The sequence below is a fragment of the Emys orbicularis genome, chromosome 8 (assembly GCF_028017835.1).
Source record: "Emys orbicularis isolate rEmyOrb1 chromosome 8, rEmyOrb1.hap1, whole genome shotgun sequence".
NCBI lineage: Eukaryota > Metazoa > Chordata > Testudines > Emydidae > Emys > Emys orbicularis.
The window spans coordinates 107,439,061-107,458,364 of record NC_088690.1 but is presented as its reverse complement, the minus strand read 5'-3'; the positions used below and the strand labels follow the sequence as shown (position 1 = coordinate 107,458,364).

General features: G+C 49.4%; 1 protein-coding gene across 1 annotated transcript; it reads left to right on the top strand.

The window, feature by feature from the left end:
• Positions 1–6,367: 6,367 nt before the first annotated feature.
• On the top strand, positions 6,368–18,882 carry CD74 (CD74 molecule). The gene is made up of 9 exons (XM_065408940.1): positions 6,368–6,679; positions 10,533–10,708; positions 11,491–11,582; positions 12,514–12,576; positions 12,922–13,017; positions 13,401–13,491; positions 14,836–15,024; positions 16,516–16,590; positions 17,373–18,882. Exons 1-9 carry the CDS (start codon positions 6,594–6,596, stop codon positions 17,384–17,386), a joined length of 882 nt encoding a protein of 293 aa, XP_065265012.1. The 5' UTR covers positions 6,368–6,593; the 3' UTR covers positions 17,387–18,882.
• The last annotated feature ends 422 nt before the right edge of the window (positions 18,883–19,304 follow it).

Here is a 19,304-nt window from a genome sequence, read left to right as displayed (position 1 = left end):
GTCACCATTTCAAGTATCATTAGACTTGAGAATCAATGTCTCCATTGAAATAAAAGGGGCAGTTTGTAAGTCTGAGTTGTTTAGTTGAAAGCTTAGATTCCGAAGCACTATTATGCAGCAAACTCAGAGTAACTTAAGTGGTTAAGACTCATGATATACATGAGGCCCTATATATTGGAGACATGGACTCAGAAATTCAAGTGTTGTGGTCTCCTGTGAGACCTCGGCCTGCCTTTGAACCTTTAGGTTTGAGAATGAACACAGAAAGATGGAGCTGCTTTCACATATGCCCTTGCCAGCTTTGGCTCTTAAAACACTAGTTTCCCATAAGAGGATTTGTCCTTGGCCTCTCTCCCTTCCTCAGATACTGGAAAGGACCCTTTGGCTGCAGGTAGACAGAAGTGTCCAGTTCTCAGAGTGAATCCCATTTCCAGCTAATTGGCTAGACGTGGTTCTGAGTGAACCAGTACGTAGCACTGCCCTGCAGCCCCTTGGGGCTCTGTGTTGGCTCCCAACTCAGTGCGTCTCTCCTTACACTGCAGGGGCTGCGATTTAAATGGTGGAGAAGAGACGCTTAGAACTGAAGCCACCGCTGGGCTTTATTTTTGTTACTAGCCTTTGTTCAAAACCAACTCTAGCGCTGCAGCTTGCAGACCCTTTGTCCTGACTTCTTGGAGAGACGCCTGCTTTGGGAATGATCTGCTGACAGTGCCACTTTATCTAGTCCAGCGTCTTTCCTGTGGACTGTTACTTTAATAGCTGATATTCTTGGAATTCCCCTTTGCATGAAACATTCCCCTTTGCATGAAACATCCCTGGATGGGCGCTAGCGTCTCCCCTGACATGGCCAAACTGTCATTTGTAGCTTCATACGTATCATTGTTACACGGAAAGGCTTTTAGAAAGAAAGGTTCTGTCCTGTTTCTTTTAGAGTTTTATTTGTAGGCACAATGACTAGTAGCATTTGAAGTTGATAAAGTCTCCTCTGAATTCTGCTGTTGGGAACCAGCCAAGGAATGAAGCTGAACATTAATGCTATTCCAGCCAGTGAGAAATTAGCCATGGCCTGATGTCGGAAGTTACCAGGCAGAAGGGTGCTCAGAAAGGACAGAAAAGTAGATGTGCTCAGAGGAGGTTCAGGGAGCTGGGTGCCTTATATCAGAGAAAGAGAAGAAAGGATAAACCAGTTAATAATTCTAAACAGCCTCTGCTTGCTGATTTGAGACAGTCTATTGGAATCTTCATTCCTATTAGGCAATGATTTAGCCCCTTCTCAGGAAAAAACAATCCCACACACGTACGTTGGGACAGATGGATGCTTGGCTTTGGAATTTAAATACATATGACATGCAGCTGTTCTGAAATTCGCTGTGCAATTCCCCCCCCCCCCCTTTTTTTTTTCCAATCAGCTCTATATGCCAGTTACTTAGAACCGTTCCCAGCTGATAAAATACTACTGCTATTTGGGGCTAGAGGTTACATGAAGCATCTAACTCTGGGATTCTGCAGTGGCCCTGTTTGCCCATTAATTCTACTGCCAAAGATGTGTTGGTTTTTAAATGTAACTTTGATTTGGATACACAAGCTTTTGGAGTACACGCGTGTCTCTGATTTGGTTTGTTTCTAATGAATAATTTGGTGCACATACACAGCAACGGTTGCAGAGTTACTCGGCAAGGTGAGTGGGAATTGTTGCCATTTGACAACGGGGGGAATGAAGGCATGAGGGCGGTTAAGTCACTTGCACACATTGACTTGGTGAGCCATTTTAGCATCAATCTGAAACAACCCAGGTGTATTGGGTCAGAGTTTGTAGGGTGTGCTGCATGGTGCAGGGTCTGGCCTCCAGGGGTTAAATGCAGTGTGTTCATAATCTTCCTTGTTTTTCCTTAAACAAGATGTGGGGAAGAGATTTCAAAGGCACTCAATCCCTGAGCTGAGTGTACTGATTTTGGGGGTAGCAGAGGGGGTGTTGTTTAGGCCTGTTGAGTTAGTTGGGTGTCAAGCCAGTCAGCCATGGCTTAGCTACCAGTGCGCACTTCTCGTTTTGTGCTTGAGGGTGGTGGCTCAGATGAAAATTCACCCTTTGTGGCAGTCACCACAAATCCAGAAAAGGGAGCTTACTTTTTATTCCACTTACTGATACTGATGGTAAGTGGGAGTACTCCAGGGCAGCAGCATCTTACCTGTCTTATTATTTATTATTAGGATCCCCAGTCGAGGGTCAGGCCCCCATTGTGCTCGATGCTGGACAGACAGGTAACAAAGATAACAGTCCTTTTTCTCCAGAACTCTCAATCTACAACTAAATAAGGGACCAAATGCAAGGTTCTGTCTCAGTCCTTGCTCAGGCAAAATTCCCATTCACTTTCATGTGTCGGTCTGAGCAAAGAACTCAGGATTTGGCTTAATAATCATGAATCTTCAGAAAAGAAATCAGACCTGGGCCTGGTCTGTGAAGTGTTTCCTTGTGTCTCTGACATAAGGCCTAGTGGCCTAGGAGCACTTGTAACTGCATCTGCAAAAGGAGACTGAACTTCTCGCCTCTCACATCAGACGCTTCTCTCTCTCACCTCCCAGACATTGGCCCAGTCTGTGACATCTCCCTGGCCTCTGGTCTGAACAGCACTCATGTGCGTTGTAACATACCCACTCACTTGAGTCTATGGAAACCCCAGAGAGCAGAAGTAACAAATGAGGAAGAGGAACCGAGTTGCTGGGGAGTTCCCGTTTCTGTAAGGATGTTGAGCAGAAATTTGGGCTGCTCCTAATTGGCTGTCTAGTTCCTGGCCCTGCTAACCTGGCATTCTGTAGGCAAGGTCATCCGTGGCTCCTGGAGGGTGAGCCTTGCCTTGATGACTAGTCCCATCAGCCATGATCAGATGACACCTGCAGCTGAGAAGAAGTGAGGTGACTAAATGAACAGCCCGAGGAGAGCTCTGCAGAACGTGTTGGCTCTAACTACAGCTATTGCAATATCCCCCTGTCTATGATCCTGTCAGATTTTACAAGCTAAGCAGCCTCAGGCCTGGCTCTATTTGGACAGGAGACCCGTGTGATGCAGCAAATTCTGTGGCAATACAGTAGGTGTCAGACAAACAACCCAGCACCATGTTATGGGCCCTATGGAGTGCAGCTCTGGGTGAGACCTTTGGGATGAGGCATAAATTAGAGGTGAAGATCCCATAGCCCTGTTAAATCCATTGTCCTGCCTCCCTAAATTCCTCCTGTAGTTTCAATTGGACACAGATTCCAAATACATCATTGGCAGGGGAAGTCATTCAAGCAGGGCCAAAGTGTGAAGAGGAAAGAATGCCTCTGTCTGAGGAAGATGCATAAAATGCACTCCTACCCAGCACAAAGCTTCATACTATGTTTGGGGTTTCTCCCCCAGGTCCAGCTGTCATGACCGGCCCTTCTTGATTCTGCGGCAATCTGTGCTCTCTGCCATCGCTCCCAAGCCCTCTTTCCGGTACTTCATCGCCTGCTGTCTAGTGTTGCTATGTGCAACATCGCACCTTCGTCTTTTGGTTTCAGTCAGAGTTGGACTGAATCCTTAGCTGCTGTCTTCCAGCCTCGGGATAGCTGCATTTCATGAGTGGGTGAAGTGAACTCGCTATATCCCTTATCTCTAAGGTGCCATGTGCTTTCATGTTCATTCCTGCTGGAATTACACTTAAAAGTAAACCAGGCATCACGTAGAGTTTCAGGATACATGGCTTTGCCCAGGCTGAATAAACTATGAAATCCTGGGTCCCTAGCTGCCTGGCTAGATTTCTCTGTGTCCTTTTGTCAAAAAGCTCCTGACCGCCAGGGAGTCCAATGTTTTTGCTGCTTCTGTTGGGGAAGTGTAATGACCCTCTTCAAGCCACGTAAAGTGCTCTCTAATGGGTGTCTGATGAATGGGTTTAATAATGATGATGCGTTGAGATCCTCTGATGAAGGGTGCTGTAGAAGTGCAAAATATTATAATCAGTGTAAATTAAAAAAACTGTCAGTGCAACATTGTGATGGAGATTTTAAATGCTCAGAGTAACTGCTCCAACAGCAGCTGGTACTCGGTGCCCACACTGATATGGGATATTTTCTTCTTATGTCTTAATGTAAAGAACGTGCCTGAACCAACCTGCAAAACCCATTTCCCCGAACGTTGGGGAAGTTTGGATTTTGATCCAAGCGCTGCAGAACTTGGAGCTTCTTTCTAATAGGTCGGTTTGTGGGTGACCTCAGCAGTTGCAAGGTAGAAACGTAATTTGGGAGTCTGTTTTGAAAGCTGCTTTAATACCAATTGCTGATGAACTCTGTGTCGAGCAAGGGGATCTTGGGCAGAGTCCATCCCCACATACATGCGCACCAGGCCTGCTGCTTTCAGTGAGAGTTGTGCATGCGTATCTAAGCACAGAGCTGGCCTTTTGCAATAGGACACTGCTCCTCCAGCGTTCAGCAAGCTCCCTGCTGGGATGCTCTTGTTCCTAGGACAGCTTTTCAGTCCATTAGCCTCCTAATTATTTCCCTCGCCAGATAATGTGGAGTTGCTCCATGTGCTTTCACCTGGGAGAAAAAGCAAATAGGAGTGTGTAGAAAAGCATGTCGGATGCTTTCTCCATGTGTAATGTGCCCAAGTAATGGTTTCTGAGAGGATTATAAAACAGGAATGTCTTGGCTTTCGTGTAGTTGAAATCTCATAAGTAACCTTAGTGTAATGTTCTGATTTAATTTCCTAAGTCTTCTAAAATGGCTTGAACGCTGAAATGCTCCAGTTATTCTTATTTGAATGTATAATCCCTGAATAAATGCCACTATGTTGATCTTAAGTGTTCAGTGCCTCAGATATCCTCTCATACACTAGATGTATTGCTGGATCTTGGTGTATTCAAAAGTTAATAGAAAATGCTCTTTTGCATGTGCATAAAACACAGCTTTAAATACTGATAATTTAGGCTCCAGTCCTGCAAAGACTGATTTACGTGAGTAATCCTTACTCCCACGACCAGTGCTGTTAGCTGCTGGGGGACTTCTTGTGTGTAGAGTGCTTATCCCTGTGAGTAAGGATTTGCAGCATTGGGTCCTGACCTGACCAAATCAAATCTTTTCAGACAAGTCAGTTTCATTATTTCTGGCTATGGGCCAGATTTTCCAAAGCGCTCGGCACCCACCTGTTTCCATTGCTGGTCTGGGGCGGTCCTGGGTGCTTTGTGCACGTCCCAAAACCCGGCCACATTCTGTCGTGGTCTGGAGGCACAGCGCTTTGTGAAATCTCAGGCAAGTTGAAGTATGGAAAAGAAGCCATTTTAAGTGATATAATTGCAAAAAGGCACTTGTACCTGCTTTACATATTTCTCCCCACCCTTGACAGACTGAAACGTTAGCCAAACAGAACATGTGCTGAGAGCAACCTGGCAGGGGTCAGCCCAAAGGGTAACTTCTTACTTTTCAAATAAAAGCCCTTCCCCCCTTTAAATAAAAACTCTTCCACTAAACCTCTAGCATGGCTAGTCCAACCCTAATCACGTGTAAGTGAGCAGGATCTAAAGAGAGACTGGGTGTGTCCTTAGTGCTGACCCATTTACATTTCCCCCAGTAACCCTTTTGCAAGTGGTAGGATGAAATATGTAAAAGCTAAGGGCCAGGCCCTCAGCTAGTGAAACAGCAGAACTCCACTGGAGTCAATGGAGTGATACCAGTTTACACTAGCTGAGGATCTGGCCCCAAAAGTGAAATGCTGCCCTAAGATGCTTGTGCAGGGCCCCAAGTATGTAGCTCAAAAGGCAAAGTCCGCCTCTAAGCCATTATGTGTGGGTGCGTTTGTGTTAAATATTGCAGAGTTCACAATTCGTCCTGATTCGATGCAAAATCTCTTGCCTCAGAACTGATCTGGGAGAGGGAAATGTTGCCTGTTTCACCCTGAATGGCCTCTTTCCACATATGCTAAACAATCTGTTCCACCTTGTATTTAGCTGGGACATCGGGAGCACCTTTCCCAGACCCAAAGAAGAGCTCTAGCTTCTCTCTCTCCCCTCCAGACATTGGTACAGTAAAAGAGTTTCCTTCACCCACCTTGTCTCTCTTATATCCACTGGGGATTTGACAGTGCGATCACTGTGCTGGTTCCATCCACTCATGCAACTAGGGTGACCAGATGTCCCGATTTTATAGGGACTGTCCCGATATTTGGGTCTTTTTCTTATATAGGCTCCTATTACCCCCCCAACCCCCATCCCGATTTTTCACACTTGCTGTCTGGTCACCCTACATGCAACTCCAAGATGAGGACTGTGAATTCAAAGGTTTGCCTAGGAACAAGTGATGCCCTCTGAGTAGCCAATAGGATTATTTCTAATGCCGCACTTTAAATAATAGCCCTGGCTGACGGCTCTATGTGGCTGGACTGGGGGTGGGCCGGCTTTGGTGGGGTATTTCCAACTATTGATATTTTGTAGCTTTCACTTCCTAGTTTTTGTGCTTCAAGAAAGTTCAAAGGAACAGGATCTAGTTTCCTTTTCAGCAGCAACTTAGAGACGGTGCTAGGTGCAAGCAGAGCCCAGAACATCGCCAGCTGCGGAGCAGAAGTCAGCTAGAGGGAAAGAGGCACCATGGAAGACGAAGACAGACGGGACTTGATCTCCACCCAGGAGCGACCTGCTGATGGCATCATGGCCCCAGACTCTGGAGCACAGAGGTATTCCTCATCTATGTTTTCAATCCCCTTTTATTTCTTTTTTTGGGGCAGGGGGAGGTAGGGAGGGCTCTGGAAGCAGGAGAAGGAAGGTGGGCTCAGTTAATGGAATGGAGGGGCCGTTTAAATCTTGGCAGTGGAAAGCGTGAGCTGACGGAGTTTTAAGGGAAATGAGTTCTTCACTGGTTGACCTGACCAGAGTCCCAAGCAGGGCTTGAATGTTGAACTTGAATTTCCCTTCTTTCTCCTGAACTCAGATATGGGCAGCTGGTTACCTTATTTTAACATGTGGGAGAGTACGGGGCTCTTTAAAAAGCCCAGCGTTCAAGCCCAGTTGCGTGACCGCTTGTGGTATCTGTGCAAGGATCTCCCACCCTGCAGGAGGGGCTTTCCACCAACGAGGGGGGGTTGGGAAGCTGTTTGCCCTTTATTCCTTGCCCCACGCTGCACAACTCCCTCGGGAATCTTTGGCCCTATTTGTGACCTGGCCCCGTGGTAACCAAAGCCCGACATGGGAATCATGCAAAATCTCTTGAGTTATTTTATTCCCTTGGCTGGTGGCATCTGTGCCCTGCTCGGCCCTGTTCGTCCCAGTTCCAATGAGCCGTTTAGCCGTGATTCTGCATACCAAATACGCCCTTCTCGTTGTTTGACCAGCATGTGCCTTAGACACCCGTGCAGCAGACTTGACCCCACCTGGCTGTGGTGTGCGCACGGAAAATTGGGTCTATGGCGGCACAGATCTGACCTGTAAATCAAGCCCCAGCCAGGCAATATTTTTAAATGAGTGCCTTTATTCAACACCCTTGACTGCCCCTTTCTGGAAACTCTCCCCTGGAGAATGTGATCTTCTAGGTGCGTAGTGTCCTGGAGCTTGGACAATACAACTTAACGTTGTGCCCCCATCTTCCGCTCAGGGTGCTAGCGATGCTGTTCTTTAATATCCAGTGTTTGTGGAATTCCTCTCGGCCTGAAGCATTGCTTGGATCAAACTTCCTGAGCAGATACAGCCAGAGGAGGGCAGATATCTCCCACTGTCCCTAGCATTTGTACCAGTACATAGGATCCTAGTGCAAAGGCTTTGAGAAGGAAGGGCTTTCTCCTGTGCTTTTCTAAAATTGCTGCATTTGTACAAATCAGTAACCATCCCCTTAGCACAGGGAAATGCAATATTGGGCAGCAGCCAACCTGATAACCACACCAGACCAAACAGCCACAGCCACTGAGAAATCAGATGTCTCATGACATCAGGAGTTGCCAGGCAGGATGGTTTGCAGGACGCTCAGAACAGTAACAGGACGCAGGAAGGAACCTGCTTGATCAGGCCTGGATCAGCTCCAGGCTGAATTTACTTTTTATGTCACTGTGTATGTGGCTGTGCTGTAGCAGCCACAGAGACAGCGCACACACAAATTCTGTGTTCTCCAACCGATGGGCCTGATCCTGCAAACTAGCGTGACCAGATGTCCTGATTTTATAGGGACAGTCCTGATTTTTGGGTCTTTCTTATATAGGCTCCTATTACCCCCCACCCCCGTCCCGATTTTTCACATTTGCTGTCTGGTCACCCTACTGCAAACCCTTACTTCTTTGAGTAGCCCGTACTCATGTGAGTAGTTCCATTGACGCCAATGGGACTGCTCCGTAAGAGAGTTTGTAGGATCTGCTCCTACAGCGAGACAGCATGTCTAGCGCAAAGCTTGTTATTTTATTAACAACACCTTCTCCCCCTTGTTGGTCTCTTGTTAGTAAATGAGGGTCCCTCTCTGATCAATCTAGCTGCCTTTCTAAAACACCCTCCCCCTCCTTCCAATAACACCTGCGAAGAATGAAGGCTGGGTGCAAAAAAAGGTAGTCTGTGGAACTTGGAGCTTCTTTCTAATAGGTCAGTTCATGGGTGACCTCATCAGTTGCAAGGTAGAAATGTAATTTGGGAGTCTTTTTTGAAACCTGCTTTAATACTAATTTCTGATTATCGAGCAAGTGGAACTTGGGCAGAGTCCATCCCCAGATACATGCGCACCAGGCCTGCTGCTTTCAGTGGGAGTTGTGCATGCGTATCTAAGCACAGAGCTGGCCTTTTGCAATAGGACACTGCTCCTCCAGCGTTCAGCAAGCTCCCTGCTGGGATGCTCTTGTTCCTAGGACAGCTTTTCAGTCCATTAGCCTCCTAATTATTTCCCTCGCCAGATAATGTGGAGTTGCTCCATGTGCTTTCACCTGGGAGAAAAAGCAAATAGGAGAGTGTAGAAAAGCATGTCAAATTCTTTATAGAAGTGATATTTTGTGAAGGTTTTTAAAAATGCCTAAAGTTTAGGCTACTAAATTTATAAGTGTGTGAAATGAACTCGCAAAAGAACTATAATCAGTAAATCTATGTGTATGGAAGACAAAAGAACAGGAAAAAGGAGAGATGAATACAGTGCAAGAAGAGGTGTAGCAGTATGATGATGGTACTTTATCCATTACCCGAAAATAGGAATGGTCTTTCTATACAATCAAATAGTTCTTTATCACCCAGTAATCTCTAGATTCCTTTATCCTCATGAACAAACCTGTTCCCATGAATCTGGGGGTCCACTCTTTTATGTTAAGTTTTGAGTCTGATTTTCCAGAGTCTCCAAATTATATATACATTTTCAATTATAATGCTTGACAACTCTTCTCTCTCTTACGCATGCCGTGGGAACAACAGGAGCAGTCACATGGCCAACTTTCTCCATTTCCCCTTCCCCCAACCTAATCTGGATTTTCTCATGCCAAGCTGAGGATGCTACCTATGGATCTGATCCAATACCCACTGGAATCAATGGGAGTTTAACTATTGCCTTCAGCTGGCATTGAATCGTGCCCTACCTTGAGAAAACGGGCAAAATATGGAGGCAAAAGGCATTTAACAATTGTGTACATAATAGGGTGACCAGATGTCCCGATTTGATAGGGACAGTCCCGATATTCAGCGCTTTTTCTTATATAGATGCCTATTGCCCCCTACTCCTGTCCCGATTTTTCACATTTGCTATCTGGTCACCCTAGTACATAAACTACCCTATACTGACATGCTCGCAAAGTATACCATGTACTGCTTCACAACCTCTTCAACTCTTTTTACTCCATGTGGCCTCTTGGAAGAGTTCTCTTCACAGTCCTAGATGTTTGATATTATTTTCTCCAGCAACCAACCCCCTGCACTCCTACTCCAACAAACACACACACACACACACATACACCACCCTCCCTCCCCACCCCCACCCCCACCGTTTAGAAAACTGTTTCACTTCCCCTGCCAGGTCTCACATGGCAAGAAGAGCTCTTAGCTCTTGCATTTCCACGCAGCATGACAAATGACGACAGTAGGATCTTTTGGCCCGTGAAATCGTCTCCCAAGGAAAGCGTTGGAAGTCCCAGTAGTCACGCCGTTTCCATCTAGTTTGGACGAAGTAGCTGATCGGTCCGATCTAACCCAAATCTCCATGGCGTTAGTGTGGGGAGGGCATTGGATGAGTGACGGATGCTTTCAGATGGGCCGGAGCTTGACAGAGCGGAATAGTTCAGTGCCCGGACTGAGGATGGGCCGCCCTGAGAACAATTGTTTTACCACTAACGAAAATAATTACCAAAACAAAACCCTCCACTGCACATGCATGATGCACATCTCCCGGGGACAGGATGAGAGAGAACGAACTCTCAATGCTCTACTGAAAGCTGTGCTGGTCGGTGCTCCAGTCCAAGGGTGGTATAAGAACCCCTGGAGAATAGCATATTCTGCGCACAGTGCCAGTGCAGTGTGGCTGATGCGGGCAGCTGCAGCTGGCGTTGGCCGGGCACTAGCCTCCCTCTGTCTTGTATCTTTCAGGAATTACTGCAGCCGCGGAGCCGTTTACTCTGCTGTCTCCATCTTGGTGGCCCTGCTGATTGCCGGCCAGGCCGTCACCGTCTACTTCGTGTATCAGCAGAGTGGCCAGATCAGCAAACTGACCAAGACCTCCCAGAATCTGCAGCTGGAGGCCCTGACCAGGAAACTCCCCCAAAGTGAGTAATTGCCCAGCATGATTGCACTGTATGGGCACAAGTCTAGGCCAGTTGGGTGTACTTCACAGTCCCAGAGCGCCCCCCTGACTCTCTTGGCCGGTGGAGATCAAGCTCCCCAGAGAGATGGAGGAAAGAGTTCTGGAGCGTGCTATTAACAAGGCTCCTGGAGTCATCTAGACTAGCTCCTGCCCCCCTTCTGGAGACGGTGGTTCCCGTGCTGTCTTACCCTACTGACTCGCGGCATGTTTCCTTCCTCGCCCCCTACCTGTGGAGAGGGGGAAGTGAAACTTGCACGGGTGAGAGTTTTGATCAGAATGGAGGCCCTCTGAGCGCTGCTTTATCCTTCCATCCATTTGCGGCGTGTGGGAGGAGGGAGCCCTTGTGGTGCTATTCCTGCCCATCGTGCTGGAGCTCTGGGTGGAACCTACCAAGGAACCATTTATCGCCTCTGCCCCCAACACTAGGCCCTGGGAAACTGGCTGGAGTCTTGCCAGGGCTGGCTGGAGCATTGGCCACAGGGTCAGTGACTCCATGTATGTTTCCCAGCCTGGGCTGATAGACTCACACTAGCTCTGCTGGAACTAGCATGATAAAAATGACAGCCTGGACATCGCAGCATGGGAACAGCGCAGGATAGGCACTGAGCTCAGGCTGAGGGTGATAAAGTCCCATGAAGCTAAAACACAGGGACCCTTATGCTGATTCGACTCCCGCTGATGGAGACACTGAGCCCAGAATGGACTTTGGGGGTCCATTCATCTGTCTCTCTCTTTCCTCTGCAGGTGCCAAGCCAACTTCCAAGCTGAGGATGGCAAAGTTCAGCATGCCCATGGTCATGAGGGAGCTGCCACTCGCCCCGAAGGTGGACATGACGGTAAGAGACGTCCCCTGGATCCCTCGGCGTGTCGTTTTGGGTGCTGCTCTGGCAGCGGTTTCGCCGCCTGTTTGGGAACGTGGTTGAGTGATTTCTTCTAAGCCTTGTGCCGTAGGTGCTATGTGGTCAGCAGTGAGAGAAGCAGAATGTAGCCCTGGCCATCCCACCTCTGAGACCTCAGCCAGCACCTTGCAATGCGCACTGTTCACTAGCAGCTTGGGCTTCTCTCCGCTGGCTGGGTCTCCTGCTCCTGGTTACTGGGTCCCAACTCCTAGAGGTCTGTTCAGTCCTTGGATCTTCTCCCAACAAGAGCGACACACACGAAGTGCTGCGGAAACCCACCCATTAGTACCTGGATGGCGACCACCATCTCCGACCTGTTGCATTCACACCAGTGACGGAGGGATGAAAGTTCTGTGTCCCATTCCCCAGGTCCTGGCCCATTCACTCCCCAGAATAAGAGTAGTTGCCTTGCCCTTTCCCCTGAGCTTGTAGGGAGGAGTTTGTGTGCTGAGCCCCTCTCGGACAGTGAGTGAGAAAGGGCCGGGAAAGGGGAGCGGTTGGAGGTGGTCAGCTTGGTATTTCCCAAAGCTCTTCTGTTCTTCTGTGTGCCGTAGACAGGACCGTGCAGGGCTCGCAGGCTTTGAGAAAGGTTCCACTTCCTGGTGGGGTCCAGTATTTCCAGGAATTAGCCTGCCCTGAGGTGAAGAAGAAGTTCTGCTGAAGGTTTTTGTGGTGCAGCGTCCACCCTCACCAGCCTGGCTCCCTGGTAGCCAAGTGACTCCGTGTCTGCCAAAAAGAACCCCCAAGACTGGACATGTCCTGCCCATCCTGTTCCAGCTCCAGACCATCTGCTTTAAGTCTCTGGCTCTTCAGCTCCTCGTCCTGACCATCACAACTCCAATTCTCTCTCTCTCTCTCCCCTCTCTAGCCCCTGGAGAACACGGCCAAGCTTAGCAACAGCACCCCGGATCAAGTCAAACATCTGCTGCTGGTAAGAGCCTCCTCTCTGTTCCTGTGGCTGCCTCTGTCACGCTCACGGGTCTGTCTGCAGCAGCCAGGTATAGTTGGGCACTTCCACAGACCCACTTCCTTTCAGCCCTATTAGCCTATTGGTTCTTTTGGGCGAGGGGTATGGACTATTAAAGAGCCATTGGATTAGGAGCAGCCTTGCGTTTCTCTCTCTGTCCCTTCATCTGCTGCTCTCATTCGTGTAGGCTCATGGCTCAGTGTTCCCTTGTTCCCGGGGGGCCGGCTTGACTGTGGCAGGTGAGTTCTCTCTGGCTCGCAGGTGTCAGCCTGCTGTTAACGCTGTCCTGTCCCCTTTGTCCTCCTGTAGCGGGCAGACCCCAGCAAGATGTTCCCTGAGTTAAAGAATAACCTGATGGAGAATCTGAACCACCTGAAGAACACCATGACAGACCGAGACTGGCAGGTGAGTGCTCTCACTCGGTCAGCTGGCTAGTGGACCAACTGCAGCTCCACCTCCTCCTTTGCACCCGTTCCAGGGAACGGCCTGGACTGGGCTGGGGATGGAATGGGGGGGAGAATGGCTGCATTGCATGGTAAAGCACAGCCTGCAGCCGGGGTGCTGTCATGGTGACATAGTTACATTTCAGGGGAGGCTGGGGGTTCCCAAGGGACCCCAGCTCTCCTGCTCCTGACTTTGTGCTGCAGACATGAGAGCACAAAAGCAGGGAGGGCTCCAGGGTCACGCTGATCAGATGGGGGCGAGGGGGCTATGCCAGTTGTCTGGGGCATTCGTTTTTGTCGGGTGCATTTTATTAACGCCTCCTTCCCCTTGTTGGTCTCTTGCAGTCCTTTGAATCCTGGATGCACAAGTGGCTACTCTTTGAAATGGCCAAAACCCCACAAACTGTGCAGCCTACTGAGATCCCAGCAGATGAAGGTATCGGGCTTATGGGTCACCAAACTCCTTTAGGGTAGGAATGGTCAACCCAGGAGATCACTGGCCAAGATTCAGAGCACCTTGGAGGGCAGTGGAAGCACGTACCCTCTTGGAATGGTTCTGCTCTTTGGTAACTAGGGATTTTTTCCTTCCCCAGAGTCCTCCTGTGTCCCTTTGAGAACCGCATTTTTTGCCAAACTTGTAGTCTTCACCCCATCCTTGAGGCTGCAGGTTACGGCTACTATTGGCCCACTGGGGCACTTCAGGGCCCATCAGCCTGAGGAGTTGCTTTGAGGAATGTCAGGGAAAATCCCAGGGAACAAGGGTTTGAGCTTTGCTGGAGGCCGTACAAAACCTGATGCTATGGGACCGCCTTCCCAAATCCTTGAGGCGGGGTGTGCTGTGAGTCAGCTTTTAGCAGCTAGATTTCCAAAGCTGCATCCCCCGCTGGGAGCAGAGTAGGCCTTAGGCCAATCGTCGCCGCCTTAAGAAAACCTGGAAATAGATCGGTTGACACTCTGGCTCTTCACAAACCGGTGGGGCTGGCCCACTGTCTCTTTGCCTCGCAAGGGTTGCTACTTTGAATTCTGCCCCGTCACAACAGAAGCAAAATTCATTCCACTTCCAGGCTGGGCTGACCCTGGTGGGCACACATGAAGTGTCTATAAAGAACAATTCATTTTTAATCCCAATTATTGCAGCCAAATGGGGGATCCTCATGGAAGGGGCCCAGTGCCCCGATTAAGGGCCCCCCCCCCCAGCAATGTGATGCATATGGGAGCATCCTACGGGGATAGACAAGAACCCACTTTTAAACAAGCCTGAAAAGCCTTATAATCACATACAACCTGTATTGGATCCAAAGGTGAAACGGAGATTTCGCTGAGATGCCGCTCACTTCCTCATCTAGCTGCTTCAGTATGGAGAGCTCCAAGCCTTGATTTTCCAGCCACTTAGTCACTCAGCAGTGGTTGGCTGCATCCCCATGAGCAGACTTTATATTAATGCTGTCTCCATTAAGCAGCAGCCGTTACCCTTTGTTATCACGAGGCTAAATGGGTTTCCTGGGAGTAATCCCGATAAAGCCGTTGTCCCAGTGAAGTTAGTATATTTTTGCACAGTGGTATTCCCTATCCCTTCCCACCCTGGGGCGGTGCCAATGGGCCGGCCCAGTGTGGAGAAGTTCTTTGCACAATGTATCCCGCCGCCTCTTCAGTGCTCACGCAAGCAAGCTATTGGATTGGCTGAATAGCCTCAAAGGCTTAAGAATGTTGGTAAGACCCCAGCGGGGTGGGGGGGAGAATAAAACATACTCATGGGTATTTCCTGTGCTTGTTGCTTTAGTGCAATCTAAGTGCCAGGCGGAATCAAGTTTTAGTGGTGTCTACCCGGGTCGGTTCCGCCCCCAGTGTGACGAACATGGTGACTATCTTCCCAAGCAGTGCCATTCCAGCACGGGGTACTGTTGGTGCGTCTACAAAAATGGCACCAAGATCGAAGGCACTGAGACCCGTGGAAAGCTGGACTGCCCTGGTAGGAGCTTATTTCACGTTGGCCGGCCAGGGGAAGGGGAGAGGAGCACATGTGCATGTTTGACGCTGCCTATGATCTCGTGTGTTCTAGCTCCGCTAAGCCGATGAGCGCAGTGGGCGTTGTGTCCAGGAGCGGCGCCAGGGTTTTTGGCGCCCTAGGCGGGGGTCCTTCCGCGGTCCCGGTCGTCATCGGCAATTCTGCAGTGGGGGGGTCCTTCCGTGCTCCCGGTCTTCGGGGCATTTCGGCGGCGGGTCCCAGAGCGAGTGAAGGACCCGCCGCAGAATTGCCGCCGAAGACCCGGAGCGCGGAAGGACCCCCCGCCGCTGAATTGCTGCCCCCCCAAATCCTGGTGCCCTAGGCGACCGCCTAGGTCGCCTAAATGGAAGCACCGGCCCTGGTTGTGTCAATGCGGGGCCATTGGACTGGCTGGTAAATCAATCAGTCTGGGAAAGTCGAATGCAGCCCAGAGCGTTCATTGGGAAACAGGATTCAGGGCACTGCAGTGCTCCTGCATCTGTACGGGGTCCTGATCCTGCGAACTCCTGAGCACGTTCAATTGTCATGGAAGTCAATGGAGCTGTTTTTTAGACACGCCAAGCACCCACAACTCCAAAGGAAACCAAGGAGAATTGTGAATACTCAGCAACTGGCCCTGTGGGAGTTTTGGGTGTTCAGCATCAACCAGAAGGTGCTCAGCGCCTGGCAAGATCAGACCCTAGGTCATCACTGGGAAGAACCCAGATAACACAATAGGAAATGCAGCCTATTAGGAGCAAATATAAGGTGGAGGATCGTAGACATGGACAAACGATAGAGGGTGAGATTGCACTGCCTATGTCTGCCCAGAGTTGGCTGAAGAATGGGAACTATCCCCTTTGCTGCGTTCTCACTCCCCCATATCCTGGGAGACCATTGATTCCCTGCTACTGGGCGCCCTTATGTTGCTACCATCTTTTCTGAATGGAGCACTCTGAAAATGTATGAACTGAAGCTTCCGCCTTTGTTGGCTTAATCAAATGGGGATAGCTGTCACCGTCCCAGCCCGGCCTGGCCAGCACCCATTTCAGAGAACCAGAACAGTAGGACTATCTCAGCTGTGTCCAGACTCCAGTCTGGGCCCACACACGGCCAGTGCCCCACAGAACCTTCCCTGAAGAAATGAAGGGTCTTTGCTCTCAGAGGCGGGGGAAGCAATCCACGAATCCCCGAGCTCCCCGTTTTCATCCCACCGCTGAAGGCAGCGACCCCAAATACGGCTGTTAGCCTGACACACACACACAGAAGTGAGGTGTCTAAAACTCCTTGGTGAATCAGACACTCAGGAAAATCAGAGCCCACACGTCAGTGTGTAGGGCAGGTTCTGATGAATACATGCATGTAATGATGATCCAGGCTAGCACAAAGCGTCCTAGGTGTGTTGGTAGCCGAGATGGACGTGCCTGTCTCAGGCATGCTATAAAATGCCCAATCTCTTGCTGTGTCTTGCTGCAGTTACTCCGAGTGGTTTGGAAACCGAAGAACTGATGTATTCGGGTGTGGATCTGCTGAAGCTGGATTCTGGGAAAGGTGAGAGTCTGAGCCAGCCTAGGGTTGGGGGCTGTGACTCGGCGAGGGGATGGGGAGAGTTGGCTGATTAGAGTCCTAGGCCCAGTGGCCGGGTGACATGATGCCGTGTGGCATAGGGATGATCAGGAGTAAGCAAGGGAGAGGAAGGAAGGACCTTTGCTGTCTGGGCTATAGCCGCGTTTCGGTGTCTCGCCACCCCCCTCAAACTAATGAGGCCCAAATGAAGGACACAGGGAAAATAGCACGGGCAGCTAAACATAATGCGAGCGCTATTTCTTTCAAATGAAATAAGTGCTTTGTCCCATTCAGGTCTGCAGCTCAGCATCCCCGTAGTAAATCATTCCTGCTATAACACCAGGTTGATCTGGGCTGGGGGATAGATGAGAAGTATGGATATCCCAGAAGCAGGGGGGCAAAGGCCTTCGCAGACCTGGGCCACCTATCCAATGGAATCAGGAGCAGCACGGAAAAGTGCCGTTTGGATTTTTATTTTCTTGCTGCGGTGTGGGGGCTTTAAGGCTGGCACCCGTGGCTGCATGGCCAGGTGTATGGACTCTGGATGGGAGTGAAATCTAGTCTTCACCTGTCACGTCACTTCACGTGACCCGTGTCAATCCAGCTGGAGAGGTGCTTTGTATTGGCCTCACCCTGACGGTGATTGGAGCAGAACAAAGCAATGATTGGATTGTTGCTTCACCGAAACCCAGCCGGATGCAGTGTGTATCACTTCCTGGGTTCAGGTCTATCTAATTTCCTCCCTCTTTTCTCCCTCTCTCTCCTAGAACCTGCCAAGTAGAAGAGGACGCAGAGGCCTGGCACCTTCTGTCTCTGCCTCCAGTTTGCAGAGTTACCGCTCACATTCTTGCTCTATTTCACTCACGCTTTTAAATTGCTTTCCTGAATTACAGCAGCAGCCGCTGAGTGCCTCTGTTCAGGCATTGAGTAATATTGATCGTCTTAGCAGGCGATCCAAATGGGTAGATTATAGATCCTTGTCCGCCAAACCCAGTGCCTCTCCCTGTACCAAGATGTGCTGTAGCAAGCCAGCAAAATATTAGGACTTTTAGTGGAGAAAGGATGCAGTGCCCCCCTGAACTGCAATCAAAGGCAGGCGAAGGATAAAGCTCTTAGTGCTTTCTTGGCTAATCAGAGCACATTAGCAGCTGCATGTATAACCACAGGTGTCTGAATAGCGATGGGGCGTGTGCAGTACCACTGCTCCTGTAACATCAGCACTGTCCAAGGGGAAGAGGGGATCCAGGTCCAAAACATGGTCTATTTCAATTGAATTATCTCAGTGTATTGTTAATTAGATACTCTGGACATGATCCTTCCCTCCCTTACAGCGGTGGAGTTATTTCCGGTTTACAACAGTGTATGTGAGGAGAATCAGGCCCTATGTTCGCTTATATATGGCTCTGAGGGTCTGGATGAGTTCTCAAACCATGGTCTTGGGATGGTCAGCCACCGGTGCAGACTTGCCTGGTTGTTCCAAGAAAAAGAACCAAGTGTTTGTGTGTGCAGGGGGATGTCCATAAGGTTCTGCCTGCCACAGCATTGAATGATAATGCTAGGGTATGTCTGGATCTCTCTTCAGTGCAACCTCCAAATTCACTGAACCTGCCAGCCGCTCTTAAACATGTATTCAATGCTGATAAGTAGCATAGGTCTTCTCTCCCCGTTCCTAAAGGACCAAGCTGGGGTAGGCAGTATCCCACCCTCTGAAGCACATGCTATTCCAGATTACATGGGCAGGAGCATTCAGCCACTGAAATCCCCTGATCGCTTGAGCAATGCTTTGCGCTTCATCACAGTGTTAGAGAGCTTAGTTTGAGAACCTGGCTAGCAGTGGGTTCGAAGCGCCTCCGGGTCCATGGGTCACCTCGGAGTGGTGGGGAAAATCTAATCAAGAAGGCGGTAGGCAAGGTTTGGGAATGCTCAAGCTAAAGAATGGGCCAGTGGCTTTTCCTCACACTGAACAGACATTAAATGCAGCAGCAGCAATGAACTCTGATCTTAACCAAATTAAGTGGGCTGCAGAGGGACATTAGCATACTAGAGGAATGCAGGCTTCCTTTATTTTTTAAACAGGCAAATGAGTTTATATGGCTGTATTTCCCCATCCCCCGCTTAACCCTGGTATTTGGTAGGATCTTTGTTGAACAGGTAATGTAATAGCTAATCTTGGAACTAGAACTGTGTGTTTTGAATGTATTTGACCGTCACAGCATAACCAAACTCACAAGGCTGATGATTTCAAATAAACTTTTAATAATGACCGCCACTAAAAAACTGCCTGGAAGCTATTTAACAAGCATTTCTCGGTCAGGCCAGGGTCTTGTTAAAGTAGCTGGCAAGTCAGATGTTACTCAAAATAAATCTCTAGCAAGTGTATCTGTTCCACTGCCTATGTGGACTTGCCTGGGTACGTACAGGTGTGTATCTACCTCCTGTTCTCCACAGCCTGGCCCTAGTGACGATCACTTTCCATAGGACAGAGCAGCATTGGTCAGGCCCCTAGATGTTTTGCATAGGTAGCAGCTGGTGGGTGCTTTCCCTGAAGTGGGGGCTGGAACATCTCCCATCCTTCAGGCACCAGCCAGCACAAAGAGTAGATGAGGCCTTAGGGCTGGGAACAACTTATCTCCCCCTCTGGCCCAGATGTGTGGAGAACCTTTACCACTGCTCCAACTCGGTGCTTGCATTACGTCTCC